The following is a 21,107-nucleotide window of genomic DNA, read 5'->3' on the forward strand; positions in this document are numbered from 1 at the left end:
GGCTTTCCCAGGATCACACAGCTAGTATCAAGTGAGACTGGATTTGAACTCGGGTCCTCCTCACTTCAGGGCTGGTGCTCTATCCACCGCACCACCTAGCTGCCCCAAGGAGCTCACTTTTTCATAGGGAAACACAAAACACAAAGAGGAGCTTGGGGGAGGGGGTACAAGGGGGGTGCACAGCTGGAGGTACTTGGGAGTGCCGCAGAGGCCTGGATCGGAGCTGGCCTCTCTGAGCCCAGAGAGGGTCCAAGGGCAGAGCCCGATTTTCCTCTGGGGAGAGAGTGGAGGAGAGAGAGAGAGCTCTTGAGGTGCTGCTGCCTCCAGTTGGGGGGTGCCATGGTCAGGCCTGCCCTTTGGGAAGAGTATTTCCAGCCTAGGCTTCCCCCACCCCCACCCCCTCCTTTTCCCCTGAATTAGAATTGGGGGGCTTCCTCACTAACTTCCGGCCACAGATGCAGGGAAGAATTCGGGCTCACTCTTTGAGATGAAGAGCCACTCTTGTCATCACTCTGCAACATCCTCCATCCCCCATTCTTCTCTGTTGCAGTGGTCCCTGGCACTCTGGCCTGGCTCCCAGTGAAGACATTAATGAGAGGTTTCTGGGTGCTCCCAGGAGCCTTTGAGAACTCTCCAGACAGAAGAATCAAGTCTAATCAGAGCCCCAAGGATGATGATTAAAACCTTGGGCCAGAAGGGTTGAGAGTCTCTTCAAAAAAAAAAAAATGAACAAAAACCTATTTCCTCTCCCTCCTCCCTCCCCCTTGAGAAAAAAGAAAGAAAAAGAAAAAAACCCTTGTAACAAAGGTGCACAGTCTGGTAAAACAAACTCCTACATTGGCCATGTCCAGAAAGGCTCTGTGCCCTGACTCCTTCCCCCGGTCAGAAGGTTAGGAGTGTGTCACAGCATCTTCCCTCTTTCCTTGGCTCCACCCATCCCAGCTCCACAGTGACTGTCCGAGGCGACGTGTGGGCCTCTGACCTGGGGGCTGACTGTGCCAACACCCCAAGAAGAAGACTGTGGGGTACGAGGAGTAGGCATCCAGGCCTGCTCTGGTGCCAGGCTATGGGCTTCTCGGGAGAGTGGGGGGCTCTGGTGCTGAGGAGTGTGCCGGCTATCTGGGTGGGATGGTGTTTTCCAACCTCTCCATTTTCCCTCCAGACCTTCTGCTGTCCCCCTTCTCTCCTCCCCAACCACAATGAATTTCCTCTCTCTTGAAGGGTGAGTCATATTTTCTCTTCCTGTAGTGGTCTGTAGGGTGAACATGATGAATATTTCATTCCGACGGGGAAAGCAAGTCCCTCGTCTTGGGTGAAATGTGTGGGTGCTTTCCTGGGTGTTGTCAGAGGTCACAGGCAAGGCAGTGTGGTGCAGTGGGGAGCCCTGACCTGGGAGTCAGGACACCTAGGTTCTCTCCAGGTTTAGCCACTGACTGATAGGGCTGCACTCTTTGTTACGTACTTCATGTGCGTCTGGATGTGTCTGGATCTGTACATAGGATCTTAGAGTACTAGAAGCTAATGCTGGAAGGAACCTCAGGGGCCATCTCACCCACCCCCTCATTTTACAGAGGAGGAAACTGAGACCCAGCAAAATGGTGTGACTTGCTCATAAAAATTAACCGGCTGAGTCAGGATTTAAATCCAGTACCTTTAACTCCGGGGTCAGTATGCATATCATCTCCCATGAAAGAATGTCAGCTCTCTGAGGAGAGGGGATGTTTTGATTTTTTGTCTCTGTATCCTTAGCACTTAGCACAGTTTTGGGAACACAGTAGGTGCTTAATAAATGCTTCCTAATTGACTCATTGACTTATTTTTTAAATTAATTTATTCATTTTTAGTTTTCTGCAATCACTTCCAAAAGCTTTTGAGTTTTAAATTTTCTCTCCCTCCCTTCCCACCTCCCTCCCCAAGATGGCATGAAATCTGATATAAGCTCTACATATCCATTCTTATTAAACATATTTTCACATTAGTCATGTTGTAAAGAAGAATTAGAACCAATGGGAGCAACCAGCAGAAAGAGGAAACAAAACAAAACAGTTGAAAAGAAAAGAGCAAATAGTATGCTTCAGTCTTTATTCAAACACCATAGTTCTTTCTTTGGATGCGGATAGCATTTTCCATCATGAGACTTTCTGAGATGTCTTAGATCCTTGCATTACTAAGAAGATTTAAGTCTAACAAAGTTAGTCATTGTGCAATGTGGCTGTTACTGTGTACAATGTTCTCCTGGTTCGGCTCACTTCATTCAGCATCAGTCCATACAAGTCTTCCCAGGTTTTTCTGAAGTCTGTTTGCTCATCATTTCTTATAGCACAATAGTATTCCATTACATTCATATACCACAACTTGTTCAGCCATTCCCCAATTGATGGGCATCCCCTCAATTTCCAATTCTTTGCCACTATAGAAAGAGCTGCTATAAATATTTTTATACATGTGGGTCCTTATCCCATTTTTATGATCTCTTTGGGATACAGCCCTAGAAGTGCTATTGTTGGGTCAAAGGGTATGCACATTTTTAAAGCCCTTTGGGCATAGTTCTAAATTGCTCTCCAAAATGGTTAGATCAGTTCACAACTCCACCAACAATGTATTAATATTCCTATTTTCCCACATTTTCTCCAACATTTATCATTTTCCTGTTTTGTCATGTTGGCCAATCTGACTCATTGACTTCTAAGGTCTTACAGCTCTGAAACAGTGATTCTATGATCAACAAATACGTATTGGCTGGTGCCTTATAACCAGTAGTACTTAACAGACTTTGGTTGAATGGAATTGAAATGGATTTGTTTTTGACCACTGAATAAGATCATAGGATCCTAGATCGAGAATGGGAAAAGAGTTTAGAGAACATCTAGAACCTCCTCATTTTACAGAAGACAAAACTGAGTCCCAGAGAACTTAAGTGACTTGCCCATGGTCACATAGGTAATAAACATCAGAGGTGGAATTCAAACCCAGGTCTTCTGACCCCAGAGCCAGTGTTCTTTTTACTGCAAAATACTTTATATTAGGAGCCAAGAGCCATGAATTCTTGACTTGACTCAATCAATCAGTAAACATTTATTAAGCACCTACTGTGTGCCAGTGATAAGCACTAGACTCCAACATTAAGTAAGCTGTGTGCCTTTAGAAGAGTCATTGAATCCCTCTTTCTGGGCCTCAGTTTCCTTCTATGTAAAAAGAAGGGCTTATACCAAGTGATCTTGAAGGTTTCTCCCACCACTCAATGTATGACATTCTGAAATACATCAAAGTCAATGGTTATTTAATTCTCTGTTTCAATCCAGATCTGTGTGATGTCATCCATGTTAGGAATTCCCACTGGGAGAACTCCTTCCATGGAGGCATAGTCCTCTATAACCTTCTATAACTCAGTACCTAGGGCCACTGAGAAGTTAAATGACTGTCCCAGGATCACAATTGGCCTGCTAGCCAATATTTGTTGTTATTCAGTCATGTCTGACTCTTCATGACCCCATTTGGGGTTTTCTTGGCAAGGATTCTTGGAGTAGTTGCCATTTTTTTCTCCAGCTCATTTTACAGATGAAGAAACTGAGGCAAACAGGGTGAAGTGATTTGCCCAGGATCACACAACTAGTAAGTGCTGAGGCCAGATTTGAACTCAAGTCTTCCTAACTCCAGGCCTGGTACTCTATCCATTGTGCACCCAGCCATTCAATATACCTATCTATCCAATAAGCCACACTGCCTCCCAGTGGTTTAACTGCAGAAATGTGGGCTGATTTTCCAGTCCAATATCAAGGAGGAAGAGATGAGCTGTGAGCTCCACAGGGCCTTTTGTTCATAAAATGGACTACAGGCTAAGCCTAGCAAGCTATGTGCTTGGGCTCCATCCTGTGCTAAGGAAGGCAGAGCCCTTGCCTGCCAACAGGGAGTTGATAGTCTAGTTTAGAAGTGAGGGTGGGGAGAATTGGATTAACGTTGAGGCAGAGACAGTGACTGACAGTCCCTAGTCAGGGGTGGGAAACACTGTGGCCCTCTAGGTCCCCAAGTGCGGCCCTTTGACTAAATTCAAACTTCACAGAACAAATTCCCTTAATAAAAGGATTTGTTCTGTAAAACTTGGACTCAGTCAAAAGGCTGAAACCAAGGACAGAGAAGGCCACAGGTTCCCAACCCTTGCCTAAGTAATCAATGAGGGTACTGAGAGGAAACTTGGAATTCAGAAACTCAGAGGAGGGGGAGATCATTTGGGGTAGGGCCATTCAGGGAGGACTTCTTGGAGGAAGAGAAACCTGAGCTTTGAAGGACATCTATGATTTGTAAAAAGTATTATTGATTTTTTCATTTTTCTATCATTGTCATTTTCCCTTCCTACCTCACCCTACCCCAACAACTGAATCTTCCTTTGAGAGAGAAGAGAGAGAGAGAGAGAAAGGAAGGAAGGAAGGAAGGAAGGAAGGAAGGAAGGAAGGAAGGAAGGAAGGAAGGAAGGAAGGGAGGAAGGAAAAGAAATACATTTAAGCAAAAGCAACAGGCACAGTGACTATATATGACGGCATATACCACATTCTGTACCCATAGGCCTCCTCCTCACCTCTTGTGAGCAAAAGGGAAGTTTAATCCATTCATCAATCAGTCATTCAAAAAGACTTAAATAAGGGCCTGCTGTGTGCCAGGAACTGGGGATACGAATCCAAAGAATGAAGCAATCCCTGTTCTCAATGAGTTTATATTCTAATGGGGGAGGCCACAAGGACACACACAAATATATACAGAATAAATATCTTATCATCAGTCCTCCCAAAGTGAGACTGGCCGTTTAGCTCATTGGAGTGCTGAGGCCTTTTTTGGGTCTTCTTTTCCTCTATATATCAGTCACCATTTTGATATCGGTCTCCTGGTTCTACTTACTTCGGCCATTCATGAGGCATAGGGGCTTTCCAGGGCAGAGAAGGGGAACATGAGAGTGAAGGCACAGCTAGAGGTGGGAATAAATCCATGTTCAGAGGGGCAAATGACCTAATGTGTGCAAAACCCTTTACAAACCTTAAAGCACTATATAAATACAAGTTATTATCATTATCATTATTATTATTATTATTATTATTAGCAGTGAGGTCACCAGCCTGGCTGCAGCCTTGGGTAGATAAGGGTAGAGATACAGGGTAGGAAAAGCTTGCTTGAAAAAGGGGCCAGAAATGAGACTGGCTTGTATTTTTAGTCCTTCTCAAGGGCTTTTGAAGCCCTTTGCGGATGTTAACCCAGCCTTGCAAGTAAGTACAAGCCACCTACCGGTCCCCAGGCATTTTGACCAGCCTGCTCTCCCCCTGCTGGACAAGATGGCTGTCTGTAGGACTTTTTCCTCACTGGCAGCTCTCTTAAAAGGAAGCACAGTCTTGAATGAGTCCCTTTCTTAAACTGGGTTCTGAGAGAAGATGGAGTAAAGAAGATTTGCTCCTAATCTTCAAATCTTTCAGTTCCACCTTCTCCTGCCATCTTGCTTCCTAGAAGTCAATTATAAGAGGTGGATTTCCTTATTCCTCTACTGAGACAGAAAACAATGGCTTGGCCTCCTCCTCCTTCTTCCTCACTAGTGTCTTTTGTTTTTACATTGCACAATTCCTGAATACGTCCCTTCCTCTGAGCCATTCCTTGTAACTGGGAATAAAAAAAAAAAGAGAGAGAGAGAGAGAGAGAGAGAGAGAGAGAGAGAGAGAGAGAGAGAGAGAGAGAGAGAGAAAGAGAAAGAAAGAGTTGAGTCAAATTAACCAAGGCATCCCCTCGGTCTGACAACATATGCAGCATCGCTCACCCATAGCACCCCACATCTGCAAAGAAGGAAGGAAGGTAGACCTACTCCTCTCCTCTTCAGGATCACTCTTGGTCATTATAGTTGCCCAATATTTAGCTGTGTTATTTAGCGTTTAATTATCTAGTAGTTAGTATCCATTAGTTTATAAGCTCCTTGAGGGCAGGGACTATTTTTGCCTTCTTTAGGATCCTTAGCTTAGCATTGTGCCTGGCACACAGTAGGCACTTAATGTTTTTGATCGATTGGTGTTTATTGGCTTTCAGCTTACAATGTTGTACTCGTTATGCGTATTGTTTCCTGTCTCTGCCTACTACCCTCTGCATTCACTTCATAGAAGTTTTCCCAGCTTCTTCACTCTCACTGTCCCTTACAGTCCACTTGTATTCAATTACGCTCACATGCTACGATTTGTTTAGCTGCTCAATAGTTAATGGGCATCAGCTTTGTTCCCAGTTCTTGGCTGCCACAAGAAAAGTGGTACTGTGGATATTTTTGATGTATATGGGGCCCTTCTTTCTATCATTGGCCCGGGAGTATAGGCCCAGCCATGGGATCTCTAGGTCAAAGGGTGTGGCCATGGAATGGTCTTGATGTGAGATCTTGGTGCTTTTATCTTTCTCCTTGGTCTTGCCAGGAAAGAAAGAACAGAGCTCAGTCACTCCCATCCGGTCCAGTTTGATTCCCCAGTGGCTTGCAGGGTAGCAGGAACTTTTCTGGAAGGCCTCTGCTGGAGGAGAGATGAGAGTGTCATAGGAAGGGCAGCTGGAAAGAAGCCCAGGAGTCAGGAGAGAGAAGGCAGCAGAGACAACCTCCGTGGTGCCAGCTGATGTGCCCGGTCTTAGCCAGTCTGCTGAAATTGCTGATGGGCACATCAGGGAAGGCTGTGAGCAGGGGGGACGGGGATTAAGATCTCTGGCACCTGCATCTGTCTCTCTAGTGACCAGACTAATGTAGGAGACGCAGGGTAAGAGGCTGAGAAGGATGGGAGGAAGGGCTCTGACCTCATTACTCCGGGTTAAGTGGATGCCTTTTCTTGGGATCCTATTAAAGCTGAGAAGAGAAACACAAGAAACGGATTCTCACTCATTTGTGAGTGATTGCCAGTTAGCAAGAACAAGCATTTATTAAGTGCTGACTATGTGCTAGGTAGGAAGGCACTGTGCTAAGATATTTAAGCAAGACAGTCGAGACACTTGGAACTGAGCCAAATACAGTCAAAGCCGGGGTGGCTTGGGGGAAGACTTTCCTCCTTGGCCTAAGGCCCAGGGTGTTAGGTGGGTGCTTCGGAATAGGGGGAATAGAGGGAGCGAGATGTTTGGCAGACACCAGAGGGTTGTAAGAACATGTGTATAAAGTAGGAAGAGACTTCAGACACCACTCCTTTTATAGACGAGGAAACCGAGACCCAGAGAAGTGACGTCATTGGAACACAGAATCATTTATTTAGAGGTGGAAGGGATCTTAGAGGTCATCTAGTCTCCCGCACCCCCATTTCCCAGAGAAGGGAAATGGCTTCATTGGAACATAGAGTTACCCACTTAGAGCTAGAAGAGATCTTACAGGCCATTTAGTCTTCTTTGCCTTTATTTTACAGATGAGGAAGCTGAGGCCCATAGAGAGGAAATGACTTACTCAGGGTCACAGGCTGTAAGTGGGAGAGGCAGGATTGGAACCCAGGATATCTAACAACATCTAGCATGGAGATGAACTTCGCTGATCTCATGACTCTGTTATGGCCAGTCCAAGGGAGGGGTCGGCCATGGTTCTTGTCCTTGGTTTAGAGGAATCCACCAGAGCCCCCTCCCTCCCCCCACTTTCTCTCAACTCTACCCCTTTGGTGCCCTAATGGTGAAAAAGTGCCCATGTGGGAAGCCAGTTTCTGGAAGTGACTTCTGAAGAGAGTCCTAGGATCATAGGACTGCGGAGCTAGAAGGGCCTTCAGAAGCCAGCTCATCCACCCAGTACCAGGTTCAAATCCCACCTCCAGCACTTATTACCCATGTGACCATGGGCCAGTGACTTCACAGTTCTGATCTTCAGTTTCCTCATTTACAAAATAAAGGGGTTGGACTATCCCCTTCCGGCTTCAGTGCTGGGGTTCTTTACGAATCCATTAACAAATGGTCGTGACTGTTCATCTCCTCCCTCTGCACCTTTGTAAAGCTTGCCTCCCCATGCCTGGAAGGCTCTCTGGCCTGTCTTCCATCTCTTGGAATCCCTAGCACCATTCAAGGCTTGGCTCAGGGACTACCTTCTACGTGGGACCTTTCTTTATATTTCTAGGTCTTGACACTTCCATGGGCCCCTTCTCCTCCCACCCAGCCCCCCATACTTTGTATTGACTTGTTAAATATTTTATATTTTCTTATATGTGTACGTAAGAGACACATATATGCCATACTGGTGGCCTGACAGTCGGAAGACCTGGGTTCAAATCCCACCTCTGAGATTTACCGCCTTGGGCAAGTATTATAACTTTTTTTTAGCCTCAGTTTCCTCATCTATAAAATGAAGGGATTGGACTGGCTGGTCTCTAACGTCTCTTCCAGCTCTAAGGCTATAACATTGTGATGTTTACCCCCAGTGGAATGTAATTGTGGTCTACTCCCCTTCCCCAGCTCCTAGCCCAGAGCCTAGCGCATAGTAGGGACTTTAAAAATGCTTATTGAATTGAATCAAATTGGGCACACAATCCTTGTCTGACCTGCAGGAAAGGGGGAACTCGTTGCTACTCAGGGCAATCCATTCCACTCTGAAGAATGGATGGGACATGATGGGAATTGGCCCAAGTGACATCGGTGATAGCCACTCCTCGATGTGCCCTGGTCCCCTCCCCCCAGGCACAGACCCCAGCATCTTAACCACTCCCTGTGCCTTTGATCTGCCGGCAGGTTGGCGGGACGAAGACGGGCGTTGTACGCTACGTTGGGGAGACGGACTTCGCCAAGGGGGAGTGGTGTGGCGTGGAGCTGGACGAGCCCCTCGGGAAGAATGATGGGGCCGTGGCAGGTACCAGGTACATTTGGCTGCCAATGGGAAACTAACGCTCCTTCCCTCCTACCCCCAGATGGAGAGGGGAGGAAGAAGGAAACACCACAGAAGACGGACAGGTCAGGTCACAGGTCTTGTACTGTCCTCAGCAGGCTTGCAAATCCTCCTGGAGGGACGGGAGGGGAACAGAATAGAGAAGCTAGGAAGCGAAAGGTTCTTTTTAAAAAGAACAGTATTTTATTTTTTCCAGTTACACATGAAGACAATTTTTGACATTTTTTTTTTATAAAATTTTGAGTTCCAAATTTTCTCTCCCATTCTTTTTCTCCCTTCCTAAGATGGTAAGCAATTTTATATTGGTTAGATATGTGTAATCATGTAAAACATATTTCCATATTGGTCATGTTGTGAAAGAAGAAACAGAACAAAAGGGAAGAAACCATGAAAAAAAAAATAAAGTGGAAATAGTATGCTTCAATCTGCATTCAGAGTCCATCCATTCTTTCTCTAGAGGTAGATGGCATTTTCCATCATGAGTCCTTTGGAACTGTCTTGGATCATTGTATTGCTGAAAAGAGCTAAGTCACTCATAATTGATCATCCCACAATGTTGCTGTTACTTTATACAATGTTCTCCCGGTTCTGCTCAGGAAGTGGAAGGTTCTGGAAATGACTGGGACATAAAGACAAGAGGCATCAACAAAACTTTGTTTTTTAAGAAAAAAGAAGGGGTGGCACAGTGGATAGAGCGCCAGCCTTGGAGTCAGGAGGACCTGAATTCAAATCTGGCCTCAGACACTTGACACTAGCTGTGTGACCCTGGGCAAGTCACTTAACCCCATTGCCTAGCCAAAAAGCAAAAAAACAAAAGAAAAGAAAAGAAAAGAAAAGAAAAGAAAAAAGAAAGGGAAAGAAAGTGGAAGTTTGAGGAGTACAGTGGATTCAATTAATAGATTCTTAAAACAATTGACCACTTTTTCAGATGGCAGTGGAGATTCCTTCTAGATATGTAAGGGTTGTGTAAGATGGCAGCAGGAGTTCCATTCAGCTCTCAAACTCTGGGACTCAGTGACTCAGGCTGTAGAAGAACCCATTGATCAATCTTTAATCAGAGCCCTCTAGGTGCCCAGCTGGGTGTTAAGCACTGTAAGGGAGACAGGAAGAGGCGGAAGCTCTGCCCTAGGGAATATCACCAGTTAGACTGACCAGGTGAGATTCCCACAAATGAATCTGTTAGGAGATCACAGAACTGAAGAGTGGGAAAGGCCCTCAGTGACCATCTCATTCAACGTGTAGCCGTGAGGAATTTTCACCATAATCTACCCACCAAGTCATCATCCGGCCCCTGCTTGAAGACCTCCGAGGAGGGGGGCCCATTTCCCAAGGCAGCCCTTTCCACTGCTGGACAGCTCTCATTGTTAGGACGTTTTGGTGACATTGAGCCTTAATTGGCCTCTCTGCAACCGCTACACAGTACTCTTGGTTCTGCCCAATGGGGCCAGCCAGAACTAGGCTGATCCCCAAAACGAAGACCCAGATATGTGTCTGCTTCAGTCCAGATTGTGTGTTGTAAACAGATTAAACATTGGTAGTTCTAGAGAGGAGATATTCCTGGAGGCTGGAGTAGTTAGAGAAGGCTGCAGGGAAAAGGTGAGGCCCAAGTGGGCCTTTCATTGAGAAAGAGAAGGGAGAGTAGACCAGACAGTGGGAGAGAAAGAGCCAAGGGATGGAGACAGCATGAGGAAAAATTAGAGGAAGAAAGGGATGGCCAGCGGATTTCAGGAATTTGAGGTGCACCAGAAACCTAAAGGATGGGTGGCCTGTCTATTCCAGGGTGACATCAAGAACCAGAAGGAGGTTTTGGGAAAGAGGAGAACTGGGAATTTCCCTTCCTGCCTTCATGATGAGCACTCTTCCCTCCCCTGCCCTTCCCACTGACTCCCACAGGCCAGATTTAGGGTCTAAGGATTCTCCCTCCCCGTCCATTCCAGGGACTCCTACAGCCCAGGCTTGTCTTGTAGGCAGCAGATGAAAAGTGAGTTCCTTGAGCCTCGGGTGCAGCATTGCCCCCATGACATCCTAGGGGCAACGACAAAGGTTAGGTATGATTCTGAGAGTAGAGATAGTTTAGAGAGGATGCCCAGCCCCCAAGGTCATTGGCCTGCCCTCTGTTTCAGAGGCCCTTTAGGCAAAGTGGTATAGTGGAGGAATCACAAGCTATGGAAACAGAGAATCTGGGCTGAATCCCCCTTTTGATCCTCGTAACCTGTGTAACCCTGGGCAAGTCATTTCCCCTACAGGCCTCAGTTTCCTTGCTTGTATAATAAAGGGGTTGGACCAGATGCCCTTGGAGATCCCTCTCGGCTCGAGGTCTGGGATCCCGTGAACTGACGATCCCTTCCACATCTGCAGAAAACATTGGCACTGGCAAAGTTGGACGTGTTTCAGTTGTCTTGCATGGATTTTTGTCTCCATTGGAGTATAGCGGGGTTAGGAGCCTGGATGGGCAGGGACTTCTACAGGATGGGCTATTCATCACTGTCACTGTGTGATCTTTATTTTAGAACTCTGCCCAAAATATCGATGCCCTCTCTCTGAGCATAGTCAGGGAAAGATGGCAGTGGATGGAGACATCCCCAGGTGTTAAATCCCATTGTTCCCATGTGTCTCTCTTGCCTTCTCCAGGTACTTCCAATGTCCTCCCAAATTCGGCCTCTTTGCTCCCATCCACAAAGTCATCCGGATCGGCTTTCCGTCCACCAGTCCGGCCAAGGCCAAGAAGAGCAAGAGGATGGCAATGGGCGTCTCGGCTTTGACCCACAGTCCCAGCAGCTCGTCCATCAGCTCTGTCAGCTCCGTGGCCTCTTCGGTTGGGGGCCGGCCCAGCCGCAGTGGACTGGTAAGGCAATGTCTGCCTCTTGTGATGGGTGGCTGAGGGCCAGAAGAGGCAGGAGGCTGTGGAGATGAAGGAAACTTGGGTTTTAGTCTCTGCTGTGTCCCCGAGGAAGCGAGAAGACTTTGGGCCAGCCACTCAAGCTTTCCAGGCTTTGGTTTTCCCTTTGTCAAATGAGTGATTAGATTACGTGGCCTCTGATATCCTTTCCAGATCTAGATCTACGATCATAAAATTTCTATGATCCTAGGAAGGGCCTGGAATAGACATTCCCTTTCTAAAGTAGGGATTTTTCACTTGGCAGCTGTAATGTGGCTTTTGTTTTTGTTTTTAACTTTTGATAACTGCATTTCAATATAACTGGTTTCCTTGGTAATCCCATGCATTTCATTTTTTTGGCATTTAAGAACACTATACTGAGAAGTCTTTGTCCATAGCACAAAAAAGCAGTTAGGAACTCCTGTTCTAAAGTGCCTTCTGGCTCTAGGCAGGAGGCAGCGTGTAATAGTGGAAAGACCCCCAACCCAGAGACAGCAAACCTAGGTTTGAATCCCACCTCAGACAATTACTAGCTGTGTGACATTAGACAAATCCCTTAACCTCTCTGGGCTTTGGTTCTCTGATCTCTAAGATGAGGGAATTGGACTAGATGGCCTCTGAGGGCTCTTTCATCTCCAAATCTGTGATTCCATGATGCTGCCACTTCTGGGCCTCAGTTTTGTCATCCATAAAATGGGGTATTGGATGTGATGTCCTTTAAGGTCTCTTCCAGCTCTAAATCTGTGATGCTATGAACCTTTCATGATGCCTTTGTCCCTTCTTCTTCTCTGATCTCTCCTGGACTTCCATAGTTGACAGAGACATCCTCCCGCTATGCCCGCAAGATCTCAGGCACTACCGCCCTCCAGGAGGCTCTCAAGGAGAAGCAGCAGCACATCGAGCAGCTACTGGCCGAGCGAGACCTAGAGCGGGCCGAGGTGGCTAAGGCCACAAGCCACATCTGTGAGGTAGAGAAGGAGATCGCCATCCTGAAGGCTCAGCACGAGCAGGTGAGCGGGGGCCAAGGATCAAGGGTTGGCCTAGCTAATGGACTGAGCTCAAGGTGGCCTAGCTGGGGGGTTGAGCACAGGGGTGGCCTAGCTGAGGGATTGAACACGGGGGTGACCTAGCTGGGGGACTGAGCACAGGAGTGGACTAGCTGGGGGATTGAACAAAGGGATGGCCTAGCTGGAGAATTGAATGTAAAGGCAGCCTAGCTGAGGGATTGAGCACGGGGGTGGCCTAGCTAGGGAACTGAGCATGGGGGTGGCCTAGCTGAGGGATTGAACACGGGGGTGGCCTAGCTGGGGGATTGAGCACGGGGGTGGCCTAGCTGGGGGATTGAGCACGGGGGTGGCCTAGCTGGAGGATTGAAGGTAAAGGCAGCCTAGCTGAGGGATTGAGCACAGGGGTGGCCTGGCTAGGGAATTGAGCATGGGGGTGGCCTCGCTGAGGGATTGAGCACAGGGTCAGCCTAGCTGAGGGTAGCATTACATCACTGTTAGATCTCAGTGGGAAGACACTCAAAAGTGCAAATCCTATAATTAAGAATATTTATGTCTGCATGTCTCCTAGTCATAGAATAAGAACTCTTCAGAAATACCACCTTTTGAACCACTCCCAGAAGTGACTGATCCCCAGTGCCCTGAGATGCCTGATGAGTGTATGAGATAGGACCCCTTGATATAATTAGAGAGATCTGGTAGGAAACAAACCAGGACTTCTGCCTCCAGATTGACTTGGCAGTGTCATGGGTTCAAAACCCAGCTCTGCTACTTACTCACAGTGTGGCCTAAAGCATGTCACCGTGCCTCTCTAGGCCTCCATTTTCTCATCTGCTTAATGAAAGGACTGGACTAGATGAACTAAGGTCCCTTCCAGCTAGGGGTTGCTGATAAATGTTTAACAAGTGGGTCTCCAAACAAAACCATATAGATGAGGTGCACTTTTAAATTTAATCTGCATTATTAACATTTTCTCAAGTCTAGGCAATCAACAACACAGTAAATAAAGCTCTGATTTGTACCATTTGCCAATATCTGAGATATAAATGCTCATGCTGAAAATTTAACAATCAGCTCTCACCAGCTGATTTGAGCTGGCTCCGACACAGCCCTAGAGCTTCCAGCTCTAAATCTAAGCATCCTAATTTCTATTGTCCTTCTAGGCAGTTCCTTTAAGAGGCTGCCCTCATGTCTCCAGTAATGTTGCCTTGGGGTTACCCAGGTGTCTTAGAAGTCTTCTAGGAATGTGCCTGAGGTAAAGATTGTTGAATACCCTTTTTGGAAAGCGTTAGAAGTTTTTTGGAGTCAAGGCTGGTGAGAAAAAGTTGGGGGGTTGATCTTGGTGATCCCCAGCCTGTTTATGGTCCAACAAATGGTATCACAGTCAACATAGGGCATACTGGATAAAGTAGTGGATTTGCAATCTGGAGAGATCTGGGCTCGAATCCTGTATCTATTTCAGCTTCAGTTTTTCTCATCTGTGAAATGAGGATAGTAACACCTAATGCCTCCAGTATCTTCCTCACAAGGTTACTGTGAGGTTTAATGAGTCCCTGTACAGAAAGTGCTTTGCAAACCTTAAAGGACTGTGGACTTGTCAGCCAGTAAGTATGCAGACCGATTTTCTTGCATCACTAGCCAATGGCCTTGAGGTCAGTTCCAAAAGTGTAGTTGATGATGCCTTGCGCCATTGTGTAATCTATCCGTCAGCAAGCATCTATGAGGTGCCTACTATGTGCTGAGTGCTGGAATTTAGGAGTAAGTGTTGTTCTTTGTCCTTTGTTCTCATATATATCATCCCTTGATGACTACTTTAGAGGGCATGATGCTCATGCGGGTGGGTGAGCTCTAGGGCCTCACTCCTTGTATTGGAGAACAGGCTAGTGTCCAGGGTGAGCCAAGACCCAAATGGTCCTTACCTCTCACTGATGAGCTGGAAAGGGGAGAGCAGGGCCCAAGTCAGTTAGCTTCACCCATTCTGGTTATCATCACCATCATGTAATGTATCATAATTATAATTCCATGTGTCTGATAACCAGTCATGGAACATTCCACTTTATGGTTTACAAAGCCCTTTCCTCATAATAGCCCTGTAAAACAGGTCATGTAAGGTTGATCATCTCTTTTACAGAGTAGGAAACTGAGGTTCAGAGGTTCATGTGACTTCTCCCAGGTCACACCACTAACAAGTGACAGAATTACTAGGCTAGTACTGTCCAGCCCCAAAGTGAATAAGTGGCTGGCCCTAGAATCCTAGTTATTTTATACATGCAAACAAACATGCATGCATACATACACATACATGTATGCACGCTGTGCTGTGTATATATGTACTTTTTGTTAATGCTTGTATACATGCATATGTACACTCTGCATGAAAGTATATATGTATATATATACCCACATACATACATACGTACCCACCCTAAATGAATATTCATATATACACAGATATGTGTGTATGAAGAGATATAGGTAGAGGTAGATATAGCTGCATGTGGCTATACATATAAATGATATAGGTAGATATGGCTATAGGTATAGATACAGCTGATATAGATGAAGATACAGATGGAGATATAGATGATAGAAATACATATATATATATATACACATTCACATACATGTAATACAGATAGACATACACACGTGTATTATACATGCAGTGCATTATAGATATACATATATCCCCATACAGCCCTAAATCTTTTCTTTTTTGTTCCTGGAGCTGATGTTTGTCAGGTGACGGCAGCTGCTGACACCTCAGTGTCAAGTTCAGGGTGATTGACTTTTGGGGGCAGCAGAGAGGTGGTTAAGTTCTTCTGAGGCAGTACCAGAAGCTGTGGGATGGGTAGATTCAGGGCTCCTGATGCCTGGTCTTCTGTTTTCCCCATTTCTCGGCTCCCTGCGCTCTTACAGATCCCTGATCTCTGTCTCTTTCTCCTCCTCCCCACCCACTCAGGGGCTGGGCTTGGTGGTCTCCAAGGCCCTCTCCACCTCTGCATCTGTGATCCTTCCATCCCCAAACACTTAGAGAGAGGAGGAGGGCAAGTACGGCTCACCTTGGCGGGAACTCTAAGCCAAAACCTCTTCCTTCTCCCTCAGGCTTTCTTGATCTGGGGCTGTGACCCCACCCCTTTCCTGAACCCCCATTCCTGATTCATGTTCTGTCATTTCCGTGTCCAATTCTCTCCCTTCTAAGACAGGAAACCAATCAGGAGACATGGGTTGAATCCTGGCCCTGTCACTGACTTGCTCTGTAATTATGGGTATCTCTCAGTTCCTCCATCTGCAAAATGCAAAGATTGGGACCTCCCAGGTCACCCCCGCCCCACCCCACCCAGCCCAGCTTCAAACATCCTACTATACAGAGCAGCTAATTGGATCACCCAGTGGATATCAGTGTGTTAGGGGGTCCAGCCCCAACCATTCCCCCAAAACACACGTTCCTTCTCAAAACCCAAAGAAATCATTCTCTAGTTGTGGAAATTGCAGGCGTGATAGATTTTCTCTCCGGAGGGTGGGGAGGAGGGATGAAAGCTTTGCAGAATCCGTCAGCTTGCGCCGTATCGGCGGCTGCTCATTTCACCGATGTGTAGGGCCTCCTCAGCACCCCCTACGCCAACCCCACTCGCATTTGTTGTCTGTGTCTAGGCCCTTGCCGGTGAAGGCCCTTGGGAGAGTAAAGGTTTGGGGATCTCATGGCCGATTGCCCCAGACTCTCCCCTCTCTTCCCACACTTCCCCTAGGGTCCCCATCCTAAGAACATGGGCTTAGTTTAATGGAAAGAGGCTGACCCTGTCTTGGGCCTCCCTTGGGACTCAGTATGTTTCAGAAGCGGAATCCAGCCTCCAGCGGGCACGGGCACTGGTGGAGAGCGTGCAGAAGGAGAAGGTGGAATTACTGAACCAGCTGGAAGAGGAGAAGAGGTAGGAAGGCGGGGCCGGGCAGGTTGGGGCTCGAGGGCAGGGAGCCCCCCGAGGAGCAGGAGCGCCGAGTGGGGGGTGGGGGAAATGCGGAGGAAATCACAGAACCAGCGGAGCAAGCTCCAGCAAGGGCCCTGGGTTCAAATCCTCCCTCAGATTCCCATTGCCAGCATGAGCCAGCATAAGTCACTTCGGTTCTCTGGGCATCCATTTCCTTCTTTATAAATGAGGGCGGTGGCCCAGGTGTCCTCTGAGGCCCCTTCCAACCCTAGACCTAGGATCTTCTTGTCCTACATCGACAGGACCCCAGAGATCATCTGGGACATCCCATAGCAGAAGCTGGAGTCCCCCCTACAACACCCTCGGCAGGGGGCCCCTAGCCTCTGCTTGAATACTTCCATGGACAGGGAGCTTACTACCTCGCGAACTACCCAGTCTGTTGTGGACAAGCCTGGTCATTGAACCCAGTTACTCCCTCCTACTGGTCCCCACACCACTCTTTGGAGCAGCACAAAAGGTTCTCTCTTTCTCCTCCATGACGGCCTTTCAAGTACCCGTCATCCTGTCTTCCCCTCATCTTTTCTCCTCCCTGGTAAACAGACCCAGCTTCTTTTCATTCTTGTCTCTCTCTGGAGATACTCTAGCCCAGAGGTGTCCAAGGGCATGAAATGTAGCTGGGAAATGGTTACCAAAATGACTAAAAATGCAATACAACTTAAATAATGTTAATTTGGGGTTTTCTGAGTCAATATATAACCCAAAGGGATCAGTTTCTATTTGAGTTTGATGTTATTGCTATAGTATGTCTTAGAATCAGAAAGACCTGGGTTCCAGACCCACCTGTGACTCATCCTGGTTGACCTGGACCAAGAAACTCTGCGCAAATCACGGAACCCTTCAGTGCCCCCAGACCCCTCTAAAACTGTTTCTGAGAAGGAGCTGACCTGCATTTGTAGAGGAAGTTATCTGACCCAAGGTCCAGGCCCTCTGTGGGTTGGTCTAATTCTAGCTGAGGTCCCTTCCAACTCTCAAATTTGGTTATTCTGTGACTACCTGCTTTGCTACTTAGGAAAAGTCACTTAAACTCTGCCTTAGTTTCTTCCTCTGTAAAAAGATATTTGGGGTGTTATTTTCAGATCTGTGTGCTTTTTAGAAAGAAGAGAGGTGAACTGGATGAAGTCCAGAGTGGGGCTATCTGCGTGGGAAAGGGCTTGGGGTCTGGATCATGTAGGACTCAGAGGAAGGAAATGTCTGGGGATTGTTAGCCAGGAGAAGAGAAAAGATTTAGGGAGAGCACAATAAAGTTGATTTCAGGTATTTACCCTGGTGTCACCTGGAAGAAGGATCTGATTTGTCCTGCTTGGTCACAAAAGGCAGAATCAAGAGCTGGAGAGAGGTCAATTTAGGCCGAATGTCAGGAAGAATGTCAGAACTATCCCAAAGTAGAATGGGCTGGCTGCCTCAACAGGTAGTGAGCTCTTTGTCACTAGAAGTGTTCAAGCAAAGACCTCAAGGTCGCTCATCCAGGGATGTTGTAAAGGGATTCTTATTCAGGTATAAGTTCTGCTAGAGAAACTCTGACATCCCTTCCACCTCTAGACTTACGACCCAGTGGTCCTTCTGTTAGCTGTTATTTATAAAAATCCTCTGAGTTTTCTAGAGGGCTTCACATATATGATCTCATTTGATCCTCACAGTAACCCTAGGAAGTAGTTGCTATTATCCCCATTTTACAGATGAGAAGACTGAGACAAAGAAGTTAGAACTCGTGTCTCCTACCTCCCAGTGCAGACTGTGAGGCACTTTGGGAACTTTGTGGACCTCAGAGGTTCTCCGTTGCTCCAGAAATCAGCCCTGCCCCCATCCCCAAGGTCATGGCGTACCTCTCTGAGCATGAGGCTGCTTGCTAGAACTGCTATTTGTAGTGGTGACAGCGGCATGGGCCGCCCAGCCTGTTGTCACTGTCTGCTCAAGCAGGGGAGGATATCTGCCAATGCTGAGCTGTCCAGACCTCCACATCTGGCTTCTGGGGCGCCTCTCCTACCCAAGCAAACTGTTCAAAAGTAGTTGTCGCCCACTGGCACAGACCTTAGGGTGGCGGAGTGGCATGTGGAGGCCCGTGCAGAGGCCTCGCCCAACAGTCAGCTCCCTTCTTGAAAGACATTGATTTCTCTCTGATAAACCCCGGAATAGACAGTCTGTCTCCCCTGACCATCCCAGCCTCTCATCCCTCCATCCCTTGCACCCCACCCTCCCATGCCAGCATCTCATCCACCCCCTTTTTTTGCATGTGATACAACCCTAGGCACACGGTGTCTCTCAAACGTCTGGGTTGCTTCTTTTCAGATCCAGATGTCAATATTGGCAGCTTCCTATGGGCCCCATTTATCATTGGATCATGAATTTAGAGTTGGAAGAGACGTCAGAGGCCATTAGTACAACCCCCTCCTTTTACATATGTGGAAACTGAGGCCCAGGGAGATAAAGTGAATCAATCTAGGTAATACAGGTAGTAAGTGATAGAGGCTGAATTTGAATCCAGCTCCTCTGACTTCAAATCCAGGGCTCTTTTCACTGTACCAAGCTGCATTCAGTGTGGGGGATGGATGGTGCAGAGTAATGGAAAGGTTTGGCCCTTCCTGCCCCTGCCTTCTATTCTGTATGTGACCTTCCTCACCTGTGCAATGGAGGAGGATGGAATAGGGGAGCCCTGCCATCCCTTCCACCTCTCAATCTGTGAGCCTTCTCCGGGCCTCAGTTCGCTCATCTTTAATAAAAAATAAATAAATAATGACAAATAAATGATAAATAAATTACAAATAATAATAAATAATGACAAAAAAAGTAGCTAACATTTCTGCAGTCCTCTGAGTTTCACAAAGCATTTTATATGTTACCCCTATTTTACAGATGAGAAAACTGAGGCTGAGAGCAGTTAAGTGACTAGCCTAAGACTGCGCAGCTAGAAAGCATCTGAAGTTGGATTGAAATAGGATAATATATTAGATGGAGGTGACCTTGGAGGCCATGTAGGCCAACCCTCCTGGTTTTGCAGATGAGGAGACTGAGGCCCGAAGATAGGAAGTGATTTGCCCAGAGTTGAGCAGGTAGTAAGCATCAGAAGTGGGATTCGAACCCGGCTCCTGTGACTCAAGAGCTGGGTCTTGTTCCACTATACCTCATTAGCCCTCCTGACTCCAAGCCCAGCTGTCTGGACAGTGAGAGTCCTAACCACTTCATGGAGGGCTCTCTCCATGGCCCGGGCGTCTCTTCCAGGTGTAATTTCTAGGGTTCCAGAGTCAGGACCTCAGCAGCCCCTTGGTCCTCTCCCAAGGAAGTCTGACAGTAACTTGGTCCTTGGCTCTTTTCCCCTGGGACAGCGTCCTCTATCTCAGCTGGCGGCCAAGGTCCCAGGGCCAAGTGAGCCATGGCAGCAGGTGTCCACCATGGCCCTTATGCCTAAACCATTCCATTTGAGCCAAATTTGAAGGACTCCCAAAGAGCCCACATAGAAGAGGAAGAGGAGGGTCCAGGGAAGAATCTCTGCCTTGGTGGAGAGAGAGGATGGGAAGCTTGAGGAGGCTCTCAGTGTCTGGCTCCTGGGGTCTCCGAGGCCTGGCCTGTCCACTTGTGCTAACATGAAAAGAAGAGCCACTTTTGTGCTTCAGGCAGGCCCCCTCTATAAAATTAGACCCTGAATTTATGTTACTGTTGGTTGCCCTTTTATTATGAAGATCCTGGAGGTCAGGATAGACCCCATTTTTGTGAGCTACCCAAGCTCTTTCAGGGTGCCCTGAGCCCAGCAGGTGCCTGACGAGCAGGACTTGACTCCCGTCTCTTTTCGTATTTTCAGCACCTAGCAGAGCCCCTTACACAAACAGTAGGTGTTTAATAAATGTTGAAATGAATTGAAATAATCAAAGCCATAAGACTGTGGTATGGGGGAAAGTGCCTGGTCTCTTGGCCATGGTCTTCTCAAGTCTGGCATGATCACTCCACGGTGGTCAGAATGATGAGATGGCTTTTCTCCTTTCATCCCTTTATCCACAGGAAAGTGGAAGACCTCCAATTCCGTGTTGAAGAAGAATCCATCACTAAGGGAGACCTAGAGGTAAGGGTCTAAGGGCCCCTGTCCACATGGCTGGAACATCTGGATCCTCAGGAGCTAGTTGGGTGGTGTGGGAACTCTGGGGTCTGAGCAGTATCCCTGGGGACTCCCAGTTTTCTTTCCAGCATCAGCAGTGTAAAAGGGGAAAGTCAATGGAATATGGGGGGCATTCTTAAAACTTCAGGGGAGCAGTATAAGGGAAGAGGCTGAAGGAGGGCTCAGGATTGAAGAGGAAGAGTTCTGAGCTTGGCACACAGTAGGTGTTTAATAAATGTTTATTGAATGATTAACTAACTACCTCTGATCCAGAGTCCCCAAAGGTCAAAGCCAAGAAGTATTGATACTGCCCATTTGT

General features: G+C 47.2%; 1 protein-coding gene across 4 annotated transcripts in view; it reads left to right on the forward strand.

Annotated features, from left to right (window-relative positions):
- Positions 1 to 21,107, forward strand: part of CLIP2 (CAP-Gly domain containing linker protein 2) — a 128,628-nt gene that overhangs the window by 65,465 nt on the left and 42,056 nt on the right. For all 4 annotated transcript variants that reach the window (XM_078154718.1, XM_021005655.2, XM_021005656.2 and 1 more), the window contains exons 4-8: positions 8,683 to 8,807; positions 11,468 to 11,681; positions 12,527 to 12,724; positions 16,544 to 16,647; positions 20,695 to 20,755. In XM_078154718.1, coding sequence (XP_078010844.1) covers positions 8,683 to 8,807; positions 11,468 to 11,681; positions 12,527 to 12,724; positions 16,544 to 16,647; positions 20,695 to 20,755 — 702 coding nt within the window. The remainder of the gene's footprint in view (positions 1 to 8,682; positions 8,808 to 11,467; positions 11,682 to 12,526; positions 12,725 to 16,543; positions 16,648 to 20,694; positions 20,756 to 21,107) is intronic.

This window comes from Phascolarctos cinereus, unplaced genomic scaffold (genome assembly GCF_003287225.1).
Source record: "Phascolarctos cinereus isolate Bilbo 61053 unplaced genomic scaffold, phaCin_HiC Scaffold_5;HRSCAF=322, whole genome shotgun sequence".
In the NCBI taxonomy this organism is placed as follows: Eukaryota; Metazoa; Chordata; class Mammalia; order Diprotodontia; family Phascolarctidae; genus Phascolarctos; species Phascolarctos cinereus.